Below are 11,199 nucleotides of genomic sequence, written 5' to 3' on the forward strand. Positions count from 1 at the left end.
AAATAATTAAAGTTTATTCTTTCCTATCTCTTCATTCTATATACATAGGTATCCAAATATGAAAGTTTTTTTTTTAATTTTAATTTGTTGGAAGAGAGAAAAAAAATTAGAAAACATAAATATATATGGGAGAAACATATAAATAGTTAATAATTCAGAATTAATTATTGGAATAGGATTTTTTTTTTTACATCCAACCAAAAAAAAAATTAGTACAAAATATTATTATTATTATTTTTCAATCACTAATATATTGTATAAACACCCATGTATATTATCAAAATTAAGTTAAAGATATTTATATATTTTCTCTTTTAAAGGATGCGAGAATTCGAACTAGTTGAGAACATTTTATAGTCAAAGAGAGTGCAGTTACCATCAATTATATACTTATACTAGTAGGACTATTGTTTCTCCATTATATACATTTGAAGTTAGATAATTAATTTGATGCTCTTCTCTTTGTCAAATATGCTTTAACATCAAAATTATTGAGTATAAATTAACATTATTATTCCATTTGTTTCAATCAAGACACTTTTTTATCATTCTAAATTCTCATATACACACATTAGTCCCCATCATGAAGAAAGCAAATTATTAATGTTTATTAAGTGAAGAAGCAATAAATAAATAAATTATTTATTGAAATATTATTGTGTGTGGTAATGTGAAGGTTGAATGGTCACTTTCCGACTAAACGTTTTGGCATTTATACTTATCAAACTTCTTAATTAATACATACATACATGCACTTCACTTCATATATATGATGATGGGTCACCACAGAAATGGTCATTGGTTTGGCCTAGCAAACACAAAACGTGCATCAGCTGCATTCATAGTATATCCATAGTAATTATTACTTATTGTATTTATATTAATTATGTATACATAATTACCACGTTTCTTCAATTCAAACCTAGTTATGAAAAAAAATTAGTGAGACAAAACCAGACAACTACTCATAATTTGTCTCAATTATATACATGAACATATGAATATATAATGTCATTACACTACTTTTCTACAACCGACGTTTTTCTAAAATTATTTTATATATGTAGCTAGCTCATAGTCTGCGGCACACAAATTATTTATTGAGTTAAAACTAACCCATGGTTGTGGATGGAGTAGAATTATTCTCACACTATATTGTAATTAAGATTATTAAGTGGTCACTAATTATATGCACAAAGCATATACAGCTATATATATAATTAAATAAAGTTTACAACAATATGGTCTTAATAATTAACCAAAGTGCTATATATATATATAGGCTAGGTTTGTGTGATGATGATAAGCTTGCTATAGCTTTTATTAGTTTAATTAGGTTTAGCTAGCTTATTATATCATAATCAATAAAGTAGTTTATTTGGTCGACCGTCATGCACGTTCTAAGAGCATACTATCCCAAAATCAATGGTCTCTGAAATTATGAAAGAGAATCTCAGCTCAGTCTTAAATTTGGCTTCTTCATGTACATATATATATATATATATCTATATACATATATATTTTTTCATTCCATAATTATATTACCTTTTCTAGTGAATCCCATTAAGTTTGGGTGGGATAGTCAAAGCTAAAACCTAAGTACTGGTTTATGCTTTTTCTTTCAATCAATTTCTAACAGCTAGAACGTTTTCTACGGATCCTATCACCAATACATTATATATACGTATATATTATTCTTGTTACATAACATCACAACTTTTAGGATTTATATATATATATATATATATAGAAAACTTGTCAATGATTATTACCCGTTGATGGATACCATACATCACTAAACAAGTTATAAATATGAACCATTGATCTTAATCCAATAATTAATATTAGAAATAATTACATTTCCCACCGTAATATAAAAAAAAATTCGTTTTGTACAGTATGTTTAATAAATTACAAAAATACTACTTTCCCCACCTGTGTATATATATATTTATTGACCCTTTTTTTTATTTTTTTGTCTTAATTTTTAATAATAATTTAGGCATATCAAATAATATAATAATAAAAGTAATAATAATTATAGTTACTACCTTCAATAAAATAAAATAGATTAATTTATTTTTATTTAAAATAAATATATTTATTAATATTAAAATTAATATTAATATTTATACAATTACTCAAAAAATAAATAAATATTTATACAAATTACAATATGCTGTTAATTAAAATTAATATTAACAACTATATGTTACAATATATAGTTAAAGATAATCACAATAGTATTATTCTTTATAAAAATATTATATATATTTTTTAAATCATAGCTAGTTAAGTCTCAACACTCAATGTTAAACCAAAATCATAATCTAATCAAAGTTTCAAGTTTTGTTACAAAAATATATTTAAAGTTAAAAAATTAATTTTGTAAATCTTTATAATAATCATGTTAAATAAATTTATAAATATTTATGTAAATATGAGATACAAAAATAAACTTTTTAGTTGTGAAATAAGTTTTGTAAATTGTTGTTACAAAAATGTAAAACTTGTTTTAAAAAAATATTGTATTTCACCACTATATTCAATGAAGTGTTTTATAAATAATGAATATCTTAAATTTATATTTTTAAGTTGTATAGCATAAATATGATGGTTCATGTAATTTTTTGGTATAATATTGTAACAATATGGAAAAGTATAATATTTTTATGTATATTTTGTTTATGATTTCTTAACTATAAAATATTTTCGTAAATGTTAGTTACAAAAATATCTTTCTTAGTTGTAAAACTAAATTTGTAAACTATTGTTACAAAAATAAAAAATTTAGATACGAATTTGTTTGTAAGTTTTATTTACAAAAAAAAAAACAAAAAAAAACCTACAATTCTATATTATTTACAAACACGTAACATATATTTACAAGTTTGTAACATATATTTACTAGTTTGTAAACGTAGATCACAAAAAATTGTATTTTACAGCTTTTATTTATGATTTTGCCACTCCGTATTTACAATTTTGCCATTCCGTTTTTTTATGCAAAAATTTCATATTTTTGTAATGCACCGTATTTTTCAGATATTTTTTTAACTTTTAGTGCATTTTTGTAGATTTCTCTTTATATTAAAGTAACTATTAAAAGTGCCATGTATATATACATTTTTATATATAAAAAGTAGTGTATCTGGAAATTTAAGCAACAATTTAATCTCTCCACTAGGAAGGCTTTAGTGGGTTTAGTTAATGATGAAAAAACATGTATGGAGTAAATAAAATAATCTCAAATTACGTGAACCTCCTAAATTGGGATATTAATCTAAACCTCTCATATATAATAATTACTTAATAAATTTTATTTAATCATAATTATTATATGGAATTATTAATTTAGTCAGCCAACTACAATTGGATTTGTGTCATTTTGTTGAGATAATTATCCTGGTAGATTTTATTTTTTATAATTACAAAGAATTACTACTTCTACCGACAACAATACTAATCGCAAGAACCATTTTCTTAATCGCTGGAGGTTTTAGCGATGAGCGATATCTCTAGCAATGATTAATATCATCGTTAGAGGTCATCGATTGCTAGATCATCTTAGTTAAAATAAATAATATAAATAATTAAGTTTTTTTTTAAATAAAATATAGATTTTAGGTTGACACTCACTCAATAGATTTTTTTTAAATCTCGATCTCAAGATTCATGTTCTTTGTTGGCTCAAAAATGAAGTTCAACAAATCCTCATCAACAATAGATAATGCAAAGGCCACGAGTTTAACTGAAAATAAAAAGTGGCCGGCCGATGTATAGAAAGGGAATAATAATAATAATAATAATAATAATAATAATAATAATAATATTTCTATAAAAAATAGTTGCAATTGAAAAATTGGAGATAAACACTTGAATGCTTTGGTGTAATGATAATATCTATATTTCCAGTCATAGAGAACAAAAGATAAGAATAAGATACTGCTTTGTCCACCTACCAAATGGGAATGATTTTATTTTTTGTAATTTTATAGGTCAGAAAAAAAAAAAAAAGAAAGGGCCAGAGCTTAATCTCTAGCCAGATTATTTTAACTTCACTATCGCATAATAATAAATAAAACATATAATTTTTTTGATGAATATAATAATTTGATAATATGCTGTCCATGTTATGATTGGCTTATACTCTTTTTTTTTTTTTTAATATTTTGGTATTGAAAATAATGAGAGGAGAACCATATTCTCTCCATCAGTAACAATGGACGAGAAGCCACACACGTGGGAATCTTTGATTCAAAGTTAGCCGTTGATTAGTTTATTAATTTTGATGTTGTTTGAAATCTCTATATATAAACTAAGGTCTTTGATGAAGAGAGGCACCCAGTTATCATCACAGCATAACACTACTCTCCTTTCTTGCTTCATCCATCGATCGATCGATCATAGAAAAAAAAAACAGATATATAATAGCCAAGGAGAGAGAGCAAGAACACAAATTAATGAAGGTACGTAATTATATATATATATATCTTAATTAAGTAGAGTTGTATTATTAGCCTTTTGTTTTTTATATTACCATATATATATATATATGTATTCATATAATTAGCATGTATACGTATTAATTATTGATTAGTTTCTAAATACGATGCTTCTAAGTATGTGTACATGTTATAGTTGTTACATTTAGTCATAGTTTGGTACGTATACACATAATAATTATATTTAAAAAAAAAACGTAGAGTACCATTAATTAAAAAAAAAGATTTTAACATGTGTATTATATTGAATAATCTAAACTAAATGGCAAGAACACTCCTTCAACCTTCATGAGAAAAAAAAAACATAAGTAATTCTAGTCAAATGTACAAGTGCACCCACCAAATCAAGAATATATATATTAGAATAGTATCGAGAAATCTTATTATTTAAACGCAAACTTATTATATCCAATAAAATCGTTCCACCTTTTATTGAATTTGCTTTTTTTTTTATTCTTCACAAATTAAATTTACTCTCTTTTAAAAAAACAAAGCTATAACTTTTTTTTCCTATCATTCTGGTATATAGTGCACTTTAAATATGAACACACATAAATATTTTCTATAGTTAAAACATTAAGTCTTAATTGTATTTGAGTGTATATTTGAAGTATAATTACTCGTATAGTCCCTTGCGTTTATATTTTGAATCCTAATAATGTACTTGTTTTAACATTTTTTTGGTACAATAGTTCTTTGACATAAAGAAAGTGATGCTTATTTAGCTTGACCATTGACCAACTTCTACGTGTCCAACTAGACAAAATTAAAGTCCCAAATCTTTAGAGTTGTAGAAAACAAAAACAAAGGATTCAAATTTATTGTCCAAAATAGGGGTCTTCGTGTCTAATCAATTACATTAGAATACGTGTTTAATCATATTTATTATTAAAATATTAACTTTTTAATAAATTAATTATTAATCTGAACTAAACATGTTATACAAAATTTGAATCCCTGTTCAAATAGTTTTTTTTTCTAATATATATAATTTGTAAAATAAATTAACTTTTGTTAAAAAAAATAACTGTAATTTTTTAAAAAATTAAAATTTATTACTTTTTTTTTTCTCTAACCAACACAAAATTTTGACAATATATTTATCTATATTTTTGGTCATATTAATAAGAATTAAAAATCTATGTATAAAGTCTTGAATTCATCAAAATAGTCGTACCTAGAATATTTAGGTCCCATTTTCACTTAATTAGGCAAGTTGAAGAAAGTCATAAATTAAAGTTACATTAAGACTAATAATATAATACAGTATAGAAAAATTGCAGACATAGATGATAAAAAAAAAATAACTTTTTGGATTAAAATATATATATATATAAAGTTTGAAAATAAAATTAAAAAAGAAAAAAAACCACCCCTGTATAAAGGGCATGTTTTTACGCAAGAACTAAAGAGAGTGACGAGAGTGGGAACCACATGGGTCATGGCCATGGCGTTGAGAGTTGAAGAAATATATTCATTGATTCAAGAGAGTCATATCTCAATAATAAAATGTTGTCAAATTCAGAGATCACAGAGGATAAAACCCACTTCCCTCGTTTAGTCAAAACAGGAGTGTTTGTTTAATTTCGATACACGGAAAATGATATTAGTCGTTGACGCGTATTATTATCTTTATGCTTTTAATATTAAATAAAAAAAAATCTCACTTTAATATTAATACCACGTGGGGGTCAGACTCTTCTTTCAAACACTATACTATACTCTTGTCTTGTGTATATATATCCCCTCATTCTTCTCCTTCGACATCATCTCAAACCCAATTTCATTTTCGTTTTTATTTTTATTTTCTCACTGAAAGAAAGAGAACAGAGTTTCGAACTTGTGTTTCCCGTTCTCTGTTTTTCTAAGCCTCTTTAATATCTATAACTATAACCCGTATTCATAATCAATTTGGGTTTCTGAGGGTGGTCTGGGTTTGTGTGTCAAGAATTTTCGGTAGAGTCTACGTTGATACAGTTGAGTTTAATAGTCAGTGAAACTAGTCTTGAATCCATTTAAGAAGAAGACCCTTTTTTCTTCTTCTTCTTTTCCTCTGTTTTCTCATTGATTTTGCATGTAAAAAGTGCACGAACTTTGAGATTTTCTGGACAAAGGCATTAGTGTTGTTTAAGTAATTAAATAAATAAATAAAAGAAAGGATAAGTTTAATAATATCTTTTGTGTTTTCCCTCTTTTTAATTTTATAACAAAAGATGGGTGAAAACGTTGGTACTGGAAAGAACCAGCTTCAACATCGCCAAGTGTTTGATGTTTCGCTCGATGTTCCTCAACAAGGCGGCTCCAAATGCTTTGACGATGATGGACGTCTCAAGAGAACTGGTATGCTTTTTCTTTTTCTTTTTCTTTCTCGGATTCCTTAAAAACATCGATAGTTGATTATTTGAACGGTTTCTAGTTCTGGGTACTCATTTTTTTTTCCTTCTCTGTTTGGGCATTTATATTAATGAACCAGGAAATGTTTGGACCGCTAGTGCTCACATAATAACAGCTGTGATTGGTTCTGGGGTTCTGTCCTTAGCTTGGGCTACTGCTCAGCTTGGATGGGTTGCTGGTCCTACTGTCATGTTCTTGTTCTCCTTTGTAACTTACTACACTTCGACCCTCCTCACTGATTGCTACCGTTCTGGTGACACTGTTACTGGCAAGAGAAACTACACTTACATGGACGCAGTTCGAACAAATCTTGGTAAAAAAAAGAATGACATTTGGCTTTATTTTGATTTTAGTCTGAGATTATGATGTGAGTATCTCTTAAAAAGTACCAAAACTTGATTCTCATATCGTGATTTGGATTTGGATTTTGTCAGGTGGAGCTAAGGTCAAGTTTTGTGGGATAATCCAGTACCTGAATATTTGTGGAGTGGCCATTGGCTATACTATAGCATCATCTATAAGCATGATGTGAGTACTTATGAAACTTTGCTTGCATGTATAAATTTGATTGAGGATTTTTATAAATGGTATTGTAAATTTTATCTTGACTGATTGGTTTATGGCTTAATGGTTGTTAAAACAGGGCAATCAAAAGGTCTAACTGCTTCCACGAGAGTGATGGGAAAAATCCTTGTAAAATGAACAGCAATCCTTACATGATCGCTTTTGGGATAACCCAAATCATCTTCTCTCAAATCCCAGACTTTGATCAGCTTTGGTGGCTATCCATTGTTGCTGCAGTCATGTCCTTCACATACTCGACGATTGGCCTCGGCCTTGGAATCGCTAAAGTTGCAGGTGTTTATAAAAATAAAACACTCTCACTCGTTATTTCTTTGTGTTTTATGCATTAGCTTAGTTTTTTTTCATTAACTGACTCTTTTGGCTTTATATTAAACACCAGAAAATGGAAAAATGAGTGGAACTATGACTGGAATAAGCATTGGCACGGTGACTCAAACTCAGAAAATTTGGAGGAGCTTCCAAGCACTTGGTGACATAGCTTTTGCATACTCTTACTCCATCATCCTCATCGAAATTCAGGTACCTAACATAACACATCTTCCTTTAATCCTTGAAACAAATAATAAAAAAAAAACTTCACTGTTTTCTTTTTCTTAACATGTCAAACTAACTATGTACCGTATAACTGTGTTTAAACAGGACACAGTCAGGTCCCCACCATCAGAAGCCAAAACAATGAAGAAAGCTAGTTTAGTTAGTGTATCAGTGACTACTCTTTTCTACATGCTCTGTGGTTGTATGGGCTATGCTGCTTTTGGAGACATGTCCCCTGGAAATCTCCTCACTGGTTTTGGTTTCTACAATCCTTACTGGCTCCTTGACATAGCCAATGCAGCCATTGTAATCCACCTCGTTGGCGCATACCAAGTCTACTGCCAACCCCTTTTCGCCTTCGTGGAAAAAAAGGCAGTAGAAATGTACCCTGACAGCAAATTCATCACCAAAGAAATCATAATCCCCATCCCGGGTTGCAGTCCTTATAGGCTGAACTTCTTTAGACTAGTTTGGAGGACCATTTTTGTGATCATAACAACCGTGATCTCCATGCTTCTACCCTTCTTTAACGACATAGTTGGGCTTCTTGGGGCTCTGGGATTCTGGCCTTTGACCGTTTACTACCCTGTGGAGATGTACATAGCTCAAAAGAAGATACCAAAGTGGAGCACCAGATGGCTTTGCCTCCAAACTTTAAGTCTGGCTTGCCTTATCATAACCGTGGCTGCTGCTGCTGGCTCAATAGCTGGTGTGGTTCTTGATCTCAAATCCTATAAACCCTTTAGCACCAGCTACTGATCATGTGGAAGAAAGTTTAACTTTGCCAAAGTTAATTACTTAAGAATTTCCACACCAAAAAAAAAACAAAGAATTGGTCTCCAAGTGTTTCAATTCTAGTTTATGTTCATATAACATGCCTGAATTGGTGATGTTATAGCTGCTGTCGGTAGTTCTGTGTTTTTTTTTTTTTTTATGTCTATGGGAAAAGGAAGTCATGTATGGATGTACGTAAATGAAATTGAAGCATTATGAGTCTCTGATTCAAGTATTATTATCCAAAATTCGAAAGCCTTCAGATTATATTTTCATTGTGATTTTTGGTCTAAATTGTTCAGTAATAATTATTTTGCTCTGTTATAATAATAACCTAAACTGTTTTGGCCAATAGATTCTTCAACACATAAATTTAGTTCTGGCTATAAATAATCCACTCCAATCAATCAAACTGTAAAACAAGTCTTTCAAAGATATTGATAAATCAAGGGATTGACCTAGGATTCCAAATATGAATTTAGCATTCATCTATTTTAATTTAAATATATGAGACTCCATATTTATTTGCACACTTTTAGAGTGTTGGGCCACTATTAGGGTGAGGATGAAGATGATATCTTTAGCATTTCTCTAAAGTTGATACAGAATACATCATTATAGGTTTTCATTTAATATATATCATCTTTTTGTCATTATACACACACGTCTTCTTTTTGTTTTTATAGCTGAAATATATCGGAACTAATTTTGGTATATCTAATTTTACAGAGTACACTACATCAAATTTTATATTTGATAAAAAAAAATTGCTATAAAATTTGAAAATATAGACCTAAACTTGGGTCGAAGAGCCCCTTACTAAAAATAAAAAGAATACTAACTCATACACGACTTACAATATTACATGTTCACTATCACTGCGATGGGGTTGTACAGTGGCCTAACATACTACTAAATGACATACATATAATACATTATCACCATTCATTGTGAAGGGTCACTCATTCCAACATACAATTAAGATCATAAGATGTCTTATCACCAAAATAATGGAGAGGTATTTTTGGCAAGAGGGCTTGCAGATGAGGAGATGGGTTGAAAATTCTTTTCAGCCTATCCTTTTAGACACTTTCATTGATAATATACATATATATATATATATATTTGACTTTGGGGAAGGGGGACTTCCTCTTTGCCAGAAGAAAAAATATGTTGGGTGTGCAGCCAAAGTCTCATATTAGTTATAAATGGGGAGAATTTTGGGTATATAGACAAATATCTCTATTGGTTGGAGGCATTTTGGGTATAATATGTACCCAAGAGCAATTCCATGAGGGCTTAGGCTTAAAATGGACAATATCATACTAATGTAGAGATAGGTATAGGTGGTGGTGTCCAAGGTTTTAGCATAGTGGCATTAGGGGTATTTATTTTAAGAGTTCAGTAGTCTTTGGAATTTGTAGAAGGGCTTAAGATTACGCAATTTTAAACTCAGCATTTCAAATGTTTGATATTTCCTTTTACAAGTTGTGTGGGACCCACAAAAGAGTTCAACATTAGCATCTAAAAAATTAAACCAACATTGGGTGCACTACAAAGTCCCACCCATTAACTCCCTACTCCTTTACCAAACGCCCCCTTAGAGTCATCCTTCAAAGTTCGCAATATGGATGAATCCTCATTATGTCGAATGAAGGTGGTGAGCCTCAGTAATATTGTGATAGGATTCGTGGATGAGCTCGATTAGATTGGTACTAGTGTGCTTTGGATTCTTCATAGACATGTCCTCACCCAACATCGTGAAGAGAATTTGCCTTAGGATAGGGCAAGCTCTCGAGGCAATGGTGCTCTCCAATGCAGTGGAGTGAAAAAAAATCTGGTTGGTAGAGAATAAACAGATGGATGATATTTTGAGGGGAAGTTAGGCAGTACTTTGTTCGAGAGGAGGATTGTTGAGTGTGCAAACCAAAGTAGGATGAGGCCATGAGGGTTTTGGCTTAAAGTGGGCAATATCCTACCAATATGGAGATGGATAGGATTTAAAATCCTACCAAGATGTAGTACCATTATGATATACTTATGACCACACAAATAAAAAGATTTAAGTATTCTTTTTCTTTTTTTTTTATATATGATGACAAATATGTTCTCTTATTTTAAAAAAAAAATAATGATGATACTCTTCATTTTTCATTTCAAACCATCCTTCTTACAGTCCCTATCTCTGACCAAACCTAGTGTATAAATATAGTAGTATGTAAACCATTCATATAATTAAGAACCACTTATAAGGCGCACAGAGAAACCCACTACCCTAAAAATCAAGAGTGACCAAATTCATCTCAGCCTCAGCCTCAGCCTCAGCCTAAGGTCATAGTTGTATTATTAGATAGTTGTTACCTTTAAGGGAAAGATCCAAGATATATATCATATTGTGTGTGCTTCT

At 29.5% G+C, this 11,199-nt stretch overlaps 1 protein-coding gene across 1 annotated transcript; it reads left to right on the forward strand.

The window, feature by feature from the left end:
• The first annotated feature begins 4,326 nt into the window (after positions 1-4,326).
• Positions 4,327-9,040, forward strand: LOC133806981 (amino acid permease 3-like). Its single transcript, XM_062245078.1, has 7 exons — positions 4,327-4,469; positions 6,719-6,845; positions 6,979-7,212; positions 7,334-7,427; positions 7,543-7,757; positions 7,864-8,003; positions 8,124-9,040. Exons 1-7 carry the CDS (start codon positions 4,464-4,466, stop codon positions 8,775-8,777), a joined length of 1,470 nt encoding a protein of 489 aa, XP_062101062.1. The 5' UTR covers positions 4,327-4,463; the 3' UTR covers positions 8,778-9,040.
• The last annotated feature ends 2,159 nt before the right edge of the window (positions 9,041-11,199 follow it).

The sequence above is a fragment of the Humulus lupulus genome, chromosome X (genome assembly GCF_963169125.1).
Source record: "Humulus lupulus chromosome X, drHumLupu1.1, whole genome shotgun sequence".
In the NCBI taxonomy this organism is placed as follows: Eukaryota; Viridiplantae; Streptophyta; class Magnoliopsida; order Rosales; family Cannabaceae; genus Humulus; species Humulus lupulus.

Coding starts and splice junctions, on each gene's coding strand:
- LOC133806981 (XM_062245078.1), top strand. Junction 6,846..6,978: donor TGGACGTCTCAAGAGAACTG/GTATGCTTTTTC, acceptor TTAATGAACCAG/GAAATGTTTGGACCGCTAGT. Junction 7,213..7,333: donor CGCAGTTCGAACAAATCTTG/GTAAAAAAAAGA, acceptor GGATTTTGTCAG/GTGGAGCTAAGGTCAAGTTT.